Source organism: Chrysemys picta, chromosome 10, assembly GCF_011386835.1.
Source record: "Chrysemys picta bellii isolate R12L10 chromosome 10, ASM1138683v2, whole genome shotgun sequence".
Taxonomy (NCBI): domain Eukaryota; kingdom Metazoa; phylum Chordata; order Testudines; family Emydidae; genus Chrysemys; species Chrysemys picta.
The window spans coordinates 66829935-66846920 of record NC_088800.1 but is presented as its reverse complement, the minus strand read 5'-3'; the positions used below and the strand labels follow the sequence as shown (position 1 = coordinate 66846920).

Genomic DNA, 16986 nt, shown 5'->3' with positions numbered 1-16986 from the left:
TCATGTTTGGGGTAACTCCACTGACTTCATTACAGTTACACGAGGGATGAATTTGGCTCATATCTAATCCCTGCCTTTGTGTTCATTGTAGTAGTTTTGGTCATCCAAAGCTCCAAAGTTGACTACATTTATGGCACTTACTAGATCTTATAGTTAATATCACAGGGATTTTAATTTTGTTCAAATTTCTTAATCAAAAGCAGGTTTTATCAGTTTGGAGGGTAGGGGGACCCATGGGGAAGGTAAAATGCCGATTAATATTGAATAGGAGTAGTTCAGTCATTGCTATTTTTTCCTCTCAAGATTCTTCCCTAGATGGGCATGATGCAAAGCTCAGTCAGGTCAATGGGAGTCTTGCAGCTTCCTGAGTGTCATTAAAGTACTTCAAATACTTAACTTAGAAAGGAAAAACTAAATGCATAACTACAAAATGGGACATAACTGGCTAGGCAATAGCACTGCTGAATAGGATCTGGGTGTTACAGTGGGTCACAAATTAAATATGAGTAAACAATGTGACACAGTTGCAAAAAAGGCTACTATTATTTTGGGGTGTATTAACAGGAGTGCCGTATGTCAGACATAGAAGGTAATTGTCCTACTCTAGTCAGCACTGTTGAGGCCTCAGCTGGTATGTTGCAGTGTATTTTCAGGAGGCACATCTTAAACATGTGGATACCATGTTTAAGAAAGATGTGGACAAATTGAGGGGAGTCCAGAGGAGAGCAACCAAAACGATAAAAAGTATAGAAAACCTGACCTATGAAGAAAGATGAAAAAAATTATACATAGTGTACTTAGATTTCCAGAAAACCTTTAACAAGGTCCCTCACCAAAGGCTCTTATGTAAATTAAGTTGTCATGGGATAAGAGGGAAGATCCTTTCATGGTCTGAGAACTGGGTAAAAGGCAGGGAACAAAGGGTAGGAATAAATGGTAAATTTTCAGAATGGAGAGGAGTAACTAGTGGTGTTCCCCAAGAGTCAGTCCTGGGACCAATCCTATTCAACTTATTCATAAATGATCTGGAGAAAGGGGTAAACAGTGAGATGGCAAAGTTTGCAGACAATATTAAACTGCTCAAGATAGTTAAGACCAAAGCAGACAGTGAAGAACTTCAAAAAGATCTCACAAAACTAAGTGATTGGGCAACAAAATGGCAAATGAAATTTAATGTGAATAAATGTAAAGTAATGCACATTGGAAAAAATAACCCCAACTATACATACAATATGATGGGGGCTAATTTAGCTACAACTAATCAGGAAAGAGATCTTGGAGTCATCGTAGATAGTTCTCTGAAGACGTCCACACAGTGTGCAGCGGCAGTCAAAAAAGTAAACAGGATGCTAGGAATCATTAAAAAAGGGATAGAGAATAAGACAGAGAATAACTTATTGCCCTTATATAAATCCATGGTACGCCCACATCTTGAATACTGCATACAGATGTGGTCTCCTCATCTCAAAAAAAGATATACTGGCATTAGAAAAGGTTCAGAGAAGGGCAACTAAAATGATTACGGGTTTGGAACGGGTCCCATATGAGGAGAGATTAAAGAAGCTCGGACTTTTCAGCTTGGAAAAGAGGAGACTAAGGGGGGATATGATAGAGGTATATAAAATCATGAGTGGTGTGGAGAAAGTGAATAAGGAAAAGTTATTTACTTGTTCCCATAATATAAGAACTAGGGGCCACCAAATGAAATTAATGGGCAGCAGGTTTAAAACAAATAAAAGGAAGTTTTTCTTCCCACAGCACACAGTCAACCTGTGGAACTCCTTGCCTGAGGAGGTTGTGAAGACTAGGACTATAACAGGGTTTAAAAGATAACTAGATAAATTCATGGAGGTTAAGTCCATTAATGGCTATTAGCCAGGATGAGTAAGGAATGGTATCCCTAGCCTCTGTTTGTCATAGGGTGGAGATGGATAGCAGGAGAGAGATCACTTGATCATTACCTGTTAGGTTCACTCCCTCTGGGGCACCTGGCATTGGCCACTGTCGGCAGACAAGATACTGGGCTGGATGGACCTTTGGTCTGAGCCAGTATGGCCAGTCTTATGTTCTTAAGTTCTTAAATTGACATGTTTAGTCTTGAGCAAAGAAAACTGAGTGGGGACCTGATAAATCTTCAAATATGTTAAGGGTTGTTATAAATTGGACTGTGATCAATTGTTCTCCATGTCTACTGAAGGTAGTACAAGTAGTGATGGGTTTAATCTGCAGCAAGGGAGATTTAGGTTAAATATTAGGAAAAACTTTTTAAGTATTCCATTAATTAAGCATTGGAATTTGCGTCCAAGGAGGTTGTGGAATCCCCATCATTGGAGTTTTTAAGAACACACTGGACAAATACGTGTAAGTGATGATCTAGTTTACTTGGTCTTGCCTCAGCCCATGGGACTGGTCTTGTGGATTTCTTGAGGTCCTTTCCAGCCCTATATTTCTATAATTCTATCCAAATTCCTAAATAAACACAAAATCTGCAACTTGTACCATATAACTGTTAAATTAAAAAATGACACAAGAAGGCAGGAGGAGGAGAAGGGAGCTCTAAGTACATTTAGCTAGTTGTACTTACTATGAAAAACCACTTATATCACATCAGCTTGCCTGTATCATTTTGACTTAAAATATCAGGGAAGCAACATCATGATATAATGGCAGAACAAAAATGCAGTTCTGCTTGAAGCACTTTGAAATTCATAAAATATGGGAAAATTAAACTAAAAGGCAAGAACAGCCATTTTTTTCAGATTTTTTCTTTCAAGGTGCTTTTGGGTATCACTTTCTGTAGGCTTCCCAAATAGCCTACAGAAAGTAGCACCAGAACTCACAGAACCACGACAGTTGTAACAGACATTTGTGCTATTTTCTTATTTTGTTTGGTCAGAAACTAAATTTTAAACCTCTTAAATGTTGATTGCTGGAGATCTTGGAATACCTGCAAATATGTATGAGAATATCAGCAATTTAATTCATTGTCCAAGCTATTTTAGACTGATGCTCGTGTCGTGTATGGGAAAGCAAGGACAAGGCCTCCAAATTTATCAGTGGCAGCAACAGTCCTTAATGTTGCCAAGACATGAGTAACAAAGTGCTATTACCTGTATGAATGGTAATTCACTAACAATACTGTACAGCTCACATGTTTATTTCTTCTACATCAAAAACAGTAAAATAGTTCTTTTTATTTTCTGTACCTCATGAAAGTATTTAATAACCACAAATATTGTTGTTTCATTTCTTGCTTCCTCCCAGTAATCTGCTATTAATGAACTACAGCTGATTGCAGTCAATCCCAACCAACCCAGAGTATTTTACAGATTTTTTCATTGTAACTCATTTAAAATTTGTAAGATTTAGGTTAGCTGAATACATTTAGTAGACATGTTATGCACGTAGTTACCATTGTGAGATGACATCAAAGTAATGTTACTTTGACAAATTGGCATGTGTTTTTTTTTCCTATCCCAAAAAATATATTAAAAGCTTTTAAGTTTCAAGAAAGCTGTAACCTCAAAGACTATTTCAGAAATAATATTCCATTTCAAACATTAGCCACCTGCTTTTCATTCTTTGAGTGCCTCGTTGTCTACTATACTGTCATAATGCAAAAGTTTACATACAAAGCTAACACTTTGATTTACTGCAGGCTCATATTTAATATGCTTTTTAATGCCCCTGTTTATAAACAATATTTCATGCTTGCTTTTTTATTTTAAAAGGTGGCCTTATTTGCCAACTCTGGGAACCTGCTTTGTAATCCCATGTGGGCATAACATAATAATAGACTCCATTAAAATTTGTATATATACCTTTTGTTGCACTTGCTTATGTATGGCATTGGCATTACTATTTCATAGCTCTCCTTTTGACCCATAGAGGAACAAGTCCATTTAGCCATTTGGCTTTTTGTCAAATGTTCTCTTGCTTTCAGAATGAGGGTCCTGGTAACACAACTCCAATGCTGAAAATCATGTTAACTTGAATCTAATTCTGTGTTAAATGGGATTTTTTTTTTTTTAAGCAAACTGTCTAGCTTTGCCTGTTTTCATACATTTGTGAGAAGTCTGATTCTCGTCTCAAACATAGACAGAGAGAGAGAAAATATTCATGGGTTGTTAATTTTTGACCCCTTCAGCGATCAGCTAACAATCTGCAAGCATGTGATCTAATTACCAGATCGTGGTCCCTTTGTAATTTCAATTGTTGTTTACAAAAATAACCAAAATTCAAAACAGGGTAATGGAGTAACATTTAGATCTTTAGATATTTTCCATTATACATGATCTGGGAGATTGTTTTCCCTATAAAGGTTGTTCCACAACTACATAAATCTAGGTAAGTGAGATGCCTGTTTTTTCTTAAATTATCACATTGCTATCAGCACCAACAAAGACTTACTTGTGTCAGTGTGAAAGGGTGCACATATTGTAGACCGAGGCCTGGTCATACTACAAAGGTTGGTTGAAAAAAGTTGTCTTTTGTCACCAAAGGTTTGCATGCGTTCACACACAAATTTGATTCCAGCTGAGAGGACCCAGCTTTTCTGTTGCACAAATAACAAACACCACAAGTCTTCAGCAGACATTTTTCCATCAGCTACATGCCAGCGTGGATGCTGCATTACCTGTACTGGTGAAAATAGTCCTCCAACAGCAGCCCCATAATGCCTGTCTCTGGGGTGCTCTGATCACAATTCTGAACGCTGCTACATAAGGGTCATAGTGGCCAGAAGCACATCCCCTTTAAAATTCCTATTGTGTTTTGTAAATGCTTCCTTTATAAAGAGGTCACCTTTATAAGCACATTTAGCCCACTTTTGTGAGCAGACAACTATAGCTCCTCATAAAGATAAAGCTGCCTAGACCAGGGAAGAAGTCCTGAATCTCATCTCCATATCCCTATCAGTAAAAAAATTTTGAGCACGCACCCCCTGCCACGCCGGCTCTACCATCTTTGCCAAAGCAAAAAAAAACAAAAAAAACTGCTTGGACTCCCATCACGAAACAAAAAAAATAAAATAAAAGCACTCCTCCTGCCGCACACCCCCAAGGATCCTCTTGCGCACCCCACTTTAGAGACCACTGTCATAGAGGACACTACAATGCCTACCCTCTGTGTCTTCTGCCAGCGCCAGCTCTCACAGTGATGATGAGCAAAACCAGCACAGGCAGTCAAGTGTGCACGAGCTGTACCATTTTAACAATGGCAGCATCTGTAAGCCAAAAATAGTTCTGTTGGCCAAACTTTCTAGCGTAGCCATGGCCCAAGTCAGAGAGTTAATCCTTGCCCTGCCTACAAAGAGAACCAGGCATACTGCCAACTCCACCTCAAAAAAGCTGCCCTACCCACATGCTGGAAAAGAATGATCCCCACCTGGGCTCATTAAGGCAGGGATATAAAGGGCAAGGTATAATAGGCTGGAGGAAGATATCCTGAAGAAAGGTAAAAGTCCTCCCCACCCCCGCCCCCAGCTGATTGAGGAAACAGGGTCCAGCAGTTTCACTGACCAAGCCTAGGCTAGACAGCAAAGAAATCTTGGGAAACTGACTGCCTTGTATACCCCGGCTCCATTCTGAGCCGTGCTCTGCTCCCACAGAGCCAAACGAACAACAGCCTCCCTGAACCTGAATCTATTGAGGATTCTCCCAGGGTGGAGAAGTCTCCAGCAGGTATAGAGCTGAATCAGCCAACACCCACACTATTTCCCCTGAGCTCCCAAAGTATGTTGTGCTTTGACTCTCCGTATCTGGCAGACAACACCTTCAGAGCCACAGCCAGCAAGTGTAGAAGTGGCCAGAGGACTAAGGAGATATAATCAGCTGTCTTGCAGCCCCCACCCTATGCTGAGCATCTAGGCCTTTATATTAAGGACTGTTTATTTCCTTTCCTCCCTCCTTTCCCATCCCCATTCACTGAATCAAGCTGTTCTTGGTTTGGCATTTTGCTCTCTTGCTGGGCCACTCTGAAGAAAGTCTCTGTCTTGATTTCCCTGTACACTGGTACTATGGAGAAATGTTCCAAGCAAAGGGTTATTCCTTAAAGGGACAGGATATGACATTTGATTCTCTTTTCTTTTTTCCTACCCTTTTGCTTGTACTCTAGGCTACAGGCATAGGCCCCACCTACACACACAGGCACACAAACACAAAACAATATCTAGCACTTAAAATGACTTTTGAAAATAAATTATTACCATCTACACAACATTAGTATTGCAAGTAGCAGTACAGCATGTGTGTTGACTTACATTAACCCTTGTTATGATTATGATGGGCTGAATTCATCATTGGTGTATCTATTAGATACATAAAATTGGCATCAGCTAAAATGTTTAACAGAAAAGGAACATGTGGTGTTAACTTTTGTTTGACCAATATATTGAAAAGAAAATTTAAGTTTTAGCTCCAGCACAGACTGATTACTATCATTACTGGAAACAGACTTTCGTACCAAACAAATTAATAAATTCAAACAAAACCTCCTACTTAGGAAGGAAAATTACACACATGTCTCTGAATGAAAGAAGTGATACTCTGAGTCAGGATTTGAGCAAAAAAATCAGATTGAAGCACAGGCTGGTGCAGAGTCACAGCAGACTCAGAAGCAAACCAGCAAAGGAGGGACCCTGTCCTCCCATGCATATTTGATAGGGATTTGAGTTAGGCAGAACTATGGCATGACTGAACATGCGGCAAGTTTAAGACTTTGGCTACAAGTGAATGGCTTGTTGACTAACAACTAAGAAAGGGAATGCAAAGGCACCTGGAGGGACAGTGATAATTTAATGTGGGACGCAAAGTTATCTGCATAATGAGCAATCATCAGCAGGGAAGAAAACCACAGTATGTGTGGAAGGTAGGTAATTGTTTACTTAAATTCAAACAAGAAATGGAACACTCACTGGATACGGGAGACAGTGAATGAATCTGTAGTCCAGTGGAAGTAGAATTTGAGCACCATTATTGTCAATGTGTTGATGAAATATAGCATTAGGGCTAGAAAGGAAGTGTTGCACAGGAAGAATGAGGTTTCCCTTCCCCCACCCTCTACCAAAGATTGAAGGTCACCAAGGTTGTGGATTAGATGTTGGGGATGTGGAATGACAAGACCATGGTGAGGTGGGGGCAGGAGCGCCGTCAGCTTTTTTGCCGCCCTCGGCGGCAGAAGTTCCCGCCCCCGAAATCCCGCCCCCGACAGAAGCGGCGGAAGGTCCTGCCCCCAAAATGCCGACGATGACCGGGGCGGCGGGGCGGCCGAAGATCCGGTTGCCGCCCCCCAAATGTTAGCGCGCTAGGCGACCACCTAGGTCGCCTAATGAGTTGCGCCGGCCCTGGGAGGGGGAATCCAAGAAGGTGAGGAAGAGAAACAGGAAAAACAATGTAATGCATCATGCCACTTTAAGGTACACATGCCCTTCCATGCAGAGCATTTCTCTATTCTGGCCAGAATACAGGAAATCAGGACTAGGATTTCCTTCATCCTTATCCAAAAAATAAGAAAGGGAAATAGCTTCATCATGAGCAGAAAATGAAAGTGCTCAACTTGATCACTGGATAAGCAAGGTGGTTATTTTCACAGCTCATCCTTGTTTCCTATCCCTGTATCTGGACTTGGTGAATTTGACTCCCTCTTCCTCTCAGGGCCCCTTCTCCAGCTCTCCACAGCCTTCTTGATATTTCTCTGCAGTGCTGAGACCCTAATTAATCTCCTTCCTGCCTGCCTTCATGTTGCATATGCATAACCCCACCACAAGATTTTTTTTTTTTGGTAATTCCTCACTACCCCACCCAAACAATAGTAAAAGAGCTTTCTCAGCAAGAACAAAATCAAATTATTTTGATATTTGCAGGCCAAGTCTTTTTGAAGATATGAACCCAGGAAAATGTTTAAGAGTCAGACTTTTTTAAGCATTGTAACTTCAAAAATCCTTTTCTGATATTATTTTCTACATTTCCCAGTAAATTTCCTCTCTGGGATGAGAAATGGCATGTGAAATTTCAAAGGTTTATTTTGGATGTTAGGAAGGAAGGTTTGGAACTTAGGACTACAATACGAAGCCAACTCTATGGAATGGCTACCACCGCTGCACAATAAAAGGTTTCCTTGAGGATCTGAAGGATATAAACAAATAGTCTCCTTTTAGAACTAACTCCTGAATGTACTGCAAATTTAATTTAAAACAATATTAAAAATAGAACAGCTCACAGATATATAATGTTATGCCCCTCGGAAGGAAAACCAAAGAGATGTCATAATTTGGTACATACCTAACTTTTCAGATACAGTTAAAAGTTATTGAATGTAAAAGCCATTTGATTATAAATGCAAGTAAGAATATAAGTTTCAATACTGCCTCTTACGCTTCAAGATAAATCCCAGGGAGCTCATTCAGGCCTACAAGTGCTACTGAGAGAATGTTTCAGATACCATTTATTGAACAATGTCTTGGTATCCTTGATAGTGTTTCTGGGAAATCTGACTCATTTAAGCTAGAATGCAAGAGACCAGCAAGTATTGCATCAGAAAGCAGAATCAATATTAGGATCATTCAATCATTTTCTTTAAAATAGGCCCCTGATATTGGGCTATCTCCCAGCTTATTATGCAACATTACTATGACTGCCTAACAATAAAATATTCCAAGAAATTATTGAGACTGACCTGAATTGTCTATATTTTAATCCCTTTGATTTTCTACCCAAATTCTCCCTATGCAGGGTAGTTGCAACTGGATGTTATTGTTGCCCAATTTAAGCCAAGTGTTAAGCCAATATTCAAGGCCTTGTCTGATTGTTTCCATAAAGACCAAAAATTGATCAGAAAAGTCAGGTATTTTTTGGTGTTTATTGATAAAGAATGCACACAAAGTCCTGTTTCCCTGAATATAGTAGAAACAGTCAACAGGAGACGGTTTCCTGTTCAGAAATCCAACCCTTTCTTCCCAGTGAGTACTCTACTCAAAAGCAGCTCTTTTTTTTGCTTCCTGCTGGGGTCACAGTCACACTTCTTCTCTTGCTGTCTGCCCTCTGCTCACTTACTCCCTGCTTTCTGGTTCCTTTCACATACACAAACACACGCAGCTGCAACCAAATCAATGTCCCAGTCCCTGAATTTGCAATTAATGTCCAGAGAACACCGTTGGGCTATATGGCTTAGCTTCTATTCAGCCTGGCCATGTTGGTCCATGCCTTTGCCAGTGGCTTCTATTGTCACAGCTAAACAAAGGTAGGGTTACCATATTAAACAAATAAAAAAAGAGGACCCTCCACGGGGCCCTGGCCCCGCCCATGTCCCACCCCAGCCCCACCCCAACTCCGCCCCTTCCCCATCCTAACTCCACCCCCTCCTCCCTCCCACTCCCAGCCACGCGAAAAGGGCTGCCCGAGCGCTACCGGCTTCACGGTTTGCCGGGCAGCCCCCAGACCCTGCGCCCCCGGCCGGCGCTTCCCCAGCGCAGCTGGAGCCCGGGAGGGGAAGCGCCCAGCTGGGGGCGCAGGGTCTGGAGGCTGCCCGGCAAACCGTGAAGCCGGTAGCGCTTGGGCTTCGGGCAGCCCCTATGCCTCCGGACCCTGCGCCCCCGGCTGGGCACTTCCCCTCCCGGGCTCCGGCGGCGCAGGGTCCGGAGGCATGGGGGCTGCCCAAAGCCCGTAGCGCTCAGCTCTTAAACAGAGCCGAAGAGTCAGGGGAGGAGCAGAGCAGCCGTGGGAAGGGAAGTGCCCAGCCGGCATTTTCCCAGACATGTTCGGCTTTTTGGCAATTCCCCCCGGACAGGGGTTTGATTGCCGAAAAGCCGGACATGTCCGTGAAAAAACGGACGTATGGTAACCCTAACAAAGGAGCTTTTAATTACTCATTCGTATAGCCTGAATGAAAGTTGTTTAGTACACCACTGACTTCTATACCTGGTCTATGATTGATGGCTGTCATTAAGACCTGCCAGCATAGTTTCTTCAATATTTTTCTGGAGTTGCTATTTGCCGTGCACTGGTGGCTGTACTAGCAGTAGATGAAGTGACTCCTATATGTACAGCTTGTACAATGGGTGAACATTGTCATGAAAGGCACAGAAATGTATCATTTCTAAAAGAACCCCAATAGATTATACTAAATCTGTCCTTTTTTTGCTTGTATCAGGCATGCTTGACGTTACAAAATGGCCCTGAGAGAGTTTAACCTAACTAAACAGACTGTTAGTGTACAAAAAAAAAAAAAGCTGCTTTCCTTTAGAGGCCCTTTTATCATTAAAAATTGATAAAGACTTGACAGTTTATTAAATGTTTCAAAGCATCCAATCTGTTTTGTCTTCTTTGCAATGGATTACATTAGGATGTTTTTCCAATAATAAAAATAAAAGAATTAACCAGCCTCCCACCAAGCCACTCACAGCACTGTGCAATCTAACAGATTTTCAAAAGCACTCAGCATTGGCCTAACTCTGTTCCCCTTGAAGTCAGTGGAGGTTTAACTTAATTTAAATGGGAGCTACTTTAACGGAGTGCTTTTGAAAATCTTGCTCTAAAAATACAACAGAAACAAATGGAAAAAAATTAAAATTCAAGCAGCTAAACAAGACAAGGGGAAATAGGAGGATAGGGAAGTAAAAATGGTGGCCAAGAAATAACATCATTTTGGGGAAAACAATAGTTCATAGGTGGTTTTTTTTTATAAGTGGGAAGAAATGAACTGAGGGATTTCAAGTTCCACACCATATATCCCATCCCAGTGAAGATGAGAGCTACCATTGATCTAAGGCATGACAGCAGAATCCCTAACAGCTGGTGGCATCTACCCTTTCCACCAGGATAGTACTCAAGAAGGTCGCAAGGATAGCCAGAGTGTATACCTGTAATGGCTCTGAACACCAGTTGCAAGTGCTTATAATCAGTTGGGTGCATTTGGAAAACCCAATGCAAGAAGGTGTAAATTAAACCTCCTCACACAAGCAAATAGCCTTGTACCCCAGAGGTGATTTACTCCCAAGGAACTATACTGATCCTCCCTCTCTGTGAAATTTCTGGTAGGGTGACTCTCCTCTTACTCCTGCTGAACCTCCACAGAGGCTCTGCTGCAAGATTCTCTAGGCTACCCTGGCCACAACCATTTTTGGACAGTACTGCCCATTCATGTCATTGTGCCATCCCCCAATAGCCCTACTTCCCATAACTGACACTGTAGCCATTTTGTGCCAGGTCCAGGAACCTCCATCAGGTTTATGCCCTCCAGTAATTTATACCCTCTAATAAATTACTGAAGTTAACAGCCAGAGTCAGAAAGCCAAATTGTAGCCTTTGAACTAGAAGAAAAACATATGAATGATACTGGAAGGGATTAAAATGAGAAATAATTACAGGCCCTTCTCCCTAGATAAAGAGAATTGGTCAAAGACAAAGAAGTTATTTCTGCAATTTTTTCTGTTAAAATGTCGAGGTCTCACACATTTAAGAGTGTGATGTTTCCAAAGCCATTCACAGAACATGAAGGTTAATCAGTTGTCTCATCCTACCGCTATTCAACCTGGGAAAAGCTGTCCAAATTAAACATTAAAATTAAACAAACTGAGGATGGCAATCATATAGAGCTACATATAGATCTTAGATCAGAAACTGGAAGCAAGTCTCATCTCGTTCTGTTGTTTAGACATCCAGGCTGAGATGAGGGTTGAGGGAAGAGTTCAAATGCAGAAAATGATTTCCCAATATGGAGCTTCTGTTCAAGTTAAACTCTTTGTGTTTCTTGAAGATTTGCACTTATTTGGCCTAAGAAAATAATAGTGTATTCCCTATCTGCACTGCACTCATTGAACCTTTGTTTATTATTTCACTTACCCACAAAAACTTAATTTCTACAAAAACAAAAAGACGGGGGGAGGGGAAATCTCAGGCTCAGCATAAAGAGAGATCTCTGAGGCCTTGTCTACACTACGAGAGTAGTTCGATTTTACTTGCATCGAATTTTTGTAATCGATATTGCAAAGTCGAACGTGTGTGTCCACACTAAGGACAGTAATTCGACTTTGTGCGTCCACACTAACGGTGATAGCGTCGACATTCGAAGCGGTGCACTGTGGTCAGCTATCCCACAGTTCCCGCAGTCCCCTCTGCCCATTGGAATTCTGGGTGTAGCCGGCAATGCCTTCTGGGTAACAAAATGAGTCGAGGGTGCTTTTGGGAAACTGTCGTCATCCGTCCATCACTCCCGCCCTCCCTCCCTGAAAGCGCCGGCGGGAAAACAGTTCGCGCGCTTTTCCAGTCATTGACAGCGCGGACGCCACTGTACTCCGAGCATGGAGCCCGCTGCGACCATCGCTGCAGTTGTGGCCGCTCTCAACGTCTCGCAGCTTATCATAAAGGTTTCCCTGAGGCAGATGCAGAAAAGTCAGGCAAGGAGGCTACGGCACCGCGGTGATGTCCTGAAGTCTGAGAGTAGCACAGACCTGTCAGAAAGCAGGCGACCCAGCGCCGAGGACATCACAGTGGCAATGGGTCATGTTGATGCCGTGGAACGGCGATTCTGGGCACGGGAGACAAGCACTGAGTGGTGGGACCGCATAGTGCTGCAGGTCTGGGATGAATCCCAGTGGCTGCGAAACTTTCGCATGCGGAAGGGAACTTTCCTGGAACTTTGTGAGTTGCTGTCCCCTGCCCTGAAGCGCAGTGACACCCGGTTGCGAGCTGCACTGAGTGTACAGAAGCGAGTGGCCATAGCCCTGTGGAAGCTTGCAACGCCAGACAGCTACCGGTCAGTCGCGAACCAGTTTGGGGTGGGCAAATCTACCGTGGGGGTTGTTGTGATGCAAGTAGCGAAGGCAATCGTTGATGTACTGCTGCCAAAGGTAGTGACCCTGGGAAACGTGGAGGCGATCATAGATGGCTTCGCAGCGATGGGATTCCCAAACTGCGGTGGGGCCATAGATGGAACTCACATCCCTATCCTGGCACCGGACCACCAGGCCACCCAGTACATTAACCGAAAGGGATACTTTTCCATGGTGCTGCAAGCACTGGTGGACCACAGGGGACGTTTTACCAACATCTACGTGGGATGGCCGGGCAAGGTTCATGACGCTCGTGTTTTCAGGAACTCTGGTCTGTTTAGACGGCTGCAACAAGGTATTTACTTCCCGGACCACAAAATAACTGTTGGGGATGTGGAGATGCCTATAGTCATCCTCGGGGACCCAGCCTACCCGCTAATGCCCTGGCTCATGAAGCCCTATACTGGCGCCCTGGACACTGAAAAAGAACTCTTCAACTACCGGCTGAGCAAGTGCAGAATGGTGGTGGAGTGTGCTTTTGGCCGTCTCAAGGGGAGATGGAGAAGCTTACTGACTCGCTGTGATCTCAGCGAAACCAATATCCCCATTGTTATAGCAGCTTGCTGTGTGCTCCACAATCTCTGTGAGAGCAAGGGGGAGACCTTTATGGCGGGGTGGGAGGTTGACGAAAATAGCCTGGCTGGTGATTACTCACAGCCAGACAGCCGGGCGATTAGAAGAGACCAGCGGGAAGCGCTGTGCATCCGGGAGGCTTTGAAAGCAAAGTTCCTGAGTGAGCAGGGTAACCTGTGATTTTATAGTTTGTGTACTGAGAAGCTAAACCTGCCCCCGTTTCTTTACCCAGGTAATGTTGACTATCCTATCCAGTTACATACCCCCTTCACCCCCCCTCCAACACACGTGTCGAAATAAAAATAGTTCTACTTTGTTAAAGCACACCGTTTTCTTTAATACTGTTTTAGCGGGAATTTTTTAAAACTGGGACGCAGACTGTGGTGCGGGGCGGGTCTAGTGTTGTGATGCGAATGCAGCTTCTAAACTCAAGGATTGACAGGCTCCGCTGCGGTGGGATGCTTGTTTCAACGGAGCCTGTCACCCCTCCTGATCGGGACTGTGTGTATGGGAGGTCTATTTGACTTTGTGGCAGGGGGAGGACGGTTACAGATCCCATGCTGTGTGGCTCTGTGATCCTGTCTAAGGACCGGCGCTTAAGATCTGTAACTGCCCTCCCCCGCCACAAAGTCACAGAGCAACCCACCCCCCCCAACATTACATCAAAACAACCTCCCAGACTAACCGGGGCAACTAGTCACTGCATCACTGCACTGTGTATGTGCCCTGCTGCTGTGCCTGCCCCCGACTATGTACCCTGCCAAAGGAGACTGTCCTGTCCAATTTCCAACCCCCTTTCCCCTCCTCCTCCAAAAGAACATGATTGAAACAGTAGTTAACAGAAACGAATTTTTTATTATCAACTACACATGGCATTGGGAGGTGAAACTTGGACGTGGGCTTGTGTCAGGCGGGAAGGAAAGAACTTTTCAAATTTTGGGAAATGAGAGCCTTCTGCTACTAGAGCTCTCTGCAGGGGTGGAGTGAGAGTTAGCAGGGACTCTGCCGCCTCTCCTTCTTTGCACTTTGGGTGAGGTGGGTATGGGACTTGGTGGCGGGGGAGGGCGGTTAGAGATGGACTGCAGCGGGGCTCTGTCCTCCTGCCTCCGTTCCTGCAGAACATCCACAAGGCGCCGGAGTGTGTCCGTTTGCTCCCTCAGTAGTCCAAGCAGCGTTAGAGTCGCCTGCTGGTCTTCCTGCCGCCACCTCTCCTCCCGATCCATGTTGGCTTGGTGCATTCGGGTCAAGTTCTCCCGCCACTGGGTCTGCTGTGCTGCCTGGGCTTGGGAAGAGGCCATAAGCTCAGAGAACATGTCCTCCCGTGTCCTCTTCTTCCTACGCCTAATCCGCGCTAGCCTCTGGGAGTGTGATTCCAGGCTAGGTTGTGAGACAGTCGCAGACGGGGCTGTGGAAATGGGAAAAAGGGAGTGAATTCCTCTGAAAGATAAATGTAGTTGTGAACAAAGAACATAGTCTTTCTCTGTGAACAAGACCATGCACAGCACCTTTCACATGCGCACTCAGCACAAGGTCGAATTCTCGGCCTTCGCATTCTGTGCCTGGGGTCTTGAACAGCACATTTGAGAAGCGAGGCAGCACAACGGAATTTCTGTTGCAGGCAGACATGGTAAGCCGTACACTTGTGGCAGTTTAAAACTTTTATATTACCACTGGCCTCATTTCACATTTAAATCAATGTCAGTCCCTGCTGCCAGCAATCCGGCAAGCGGGAACTCTGCCCCTGTCCCACCCCCTCGCGGCTGTCCCCGGGAATGATCCCTTTCGGCTGCCCCTCTCCCGCCTCCACCGCGTGGCTGCAAACCAGCGGTGACAGTTCTGTAAAGGAACGGGAAAGCAGTCCCAACACTAACATTCCCCTACCTAATTAAAAGCAGGTCACCATGGCCGACATCACCCTGATGAGGATCTCCGAGAGCGACAAAGAGAGAATGCTCCGGGAAAGCCTCCAAAGACCAGGGCCGTATGCCGCCCTGCTGTGCAGAGCAATGATCCCCGAGTACCTGATAATCTCGTGGCGCGGCAACGTGTCGTACTTCGGAGGACCCAATAAGGCCGCTCTCCCCAAGAACCTCATGCAACGGCTTTCAAGTTACCTCCAGGAGAGCTTCATCGAGATGTCCCAGGAGGATTACTGCTCTATCCCCGCACATATAGACCGCATTTTACTGTAGCTGCAGTAGCAGGGAATACACAGTAGAGCGGCTTGTGCAGGACAATCACTGAAAACCGGACATTGCTAGATTTCTTTTCAAAACTTGCACTGCCCCTTACTAAACCGTTAAGCGCCTAGGGCACACTAATCATGAACAACCCATTCTTTTAATTGTTAATATTCCTGTTTTGTTAAAAATAAATGTTTAGATGTTTACAACACTTACTGGCTGATCCTTCACCAGATTCTGTGTCCGGGGTAATGGCTGGGGACGCTTCGTAGGGGATCTCTGTAAGGGTGATGAAGAGATCCTGGCTGTCGGGGAAATCAGCGTTGTGAGAGCTGCCAACTGCCTCGCCCTCCTCATCTCCTTCCTCATCTTCCCCGTCCCCTAACATGTCTGAGGAACCGGCCGTGGACAGTATCCCATCCTCAGAGTCCACGGTCACTGGTGGGGTAGTGGTGGCGGCAGCACCGAGGATGGAATGCAGTGCCTCGTAGAAACGGGATGTCTGGGGATGGGATCCGGAGCGTCCGTTTGCCTCTTTGGTCTTCTGGTAGCCTTGTCTCAGCTCCTTGATTTTCACGCGGCACTGCGTTGCATCCCGGCTGTATCCTCTCTCTGCCATGTCTTTAGAGATCTTCTCGTAGATCTTTGCATTCCTTCTTTTGGATCGCAGCTCGGAAAGCACGGACTCATCGCCCCACACAGCGATGAGATCCAAGACTTCACGATCAGTCCATGCTGGGGCTCTCTTTCTATTCCCAGACTGCACGGCCATCACTGCTGGAGAGCTCTGCATCGTTGCCAGTGCTGCTGTGCTCGCCACGATGTCCAGACAGGAAATGAGATTCAAACTGGCCAGACAGGAAAAGGAATTCAAATTCAAATTTTCCCGGGGCTTTTCCTGTGTGGCTGGTCAGAGCATCCGAGCTCGCACTGCTGTCCAGAGCGTCAACAGAGTGGTGCACTGTGGGATAGCTCCCGGAGCTATTAGCGTCGATTTCCATCCACACCTAGCCTAATTCGACATGGCCATGTCGAATTTAGCGCTACTCCCCTCGTCGGGGAGGAGTACAGAAGTCGAATTAAAGAGACCTCTATGTCGAACTAAATAGCATCGCAGTGTGGACGGGTGCAGGGTTAATTCGATTTAACGGCGCTAACTTCGACATAAACGCCTAGTGTAGACCAGGCCTGAGAGTACAAAACTAGCTTGCTGCCCTGCATCTTTCAATTCTATAGAGAGGAAAATGCTGTTTTCATATTCCATTCGTACACAGAAGAGTTCCTCTAAGTCATTTCCCTTTAGCTTGATACAAAAGGAATTTATAGACCTTAAGATTACATCTAGCCTCATATTCCACTGTTAGTACACAAGTGTACTGTATTATTTCTTTTTGAAGGATGGCA

General features: G+C 44.5%; 1 protein-coding gene across 1 annotated transcript; it reads right to left on the bottom strand.

Moving 5' to 3' along the window:
• Positions 1-14234: 14234 nt before the first annotated feature.
• LOC135973813 (uncharacterized) lies at positions 14235-16774 on the bottom strand. Its single transcript, XM_065558866.1, has 2 exons — positions 15799-16774; positions 14235-14804 (listed from the first exon to the last, which is right to left on the bottom strand). Exons 1-2 carry the CDS (start codon positions 16373-16375, stop codon positions 14329-14331), a joined length of 1053 nt encoding a protein of 350 aa, XP_065414938.1. The 5' UTR covers positions 16376-16774; the 3' UTR covers positions 14235-14328.
• Between the last annotated feature and the right edge of the window lie 212 nt (positions 16775-16986).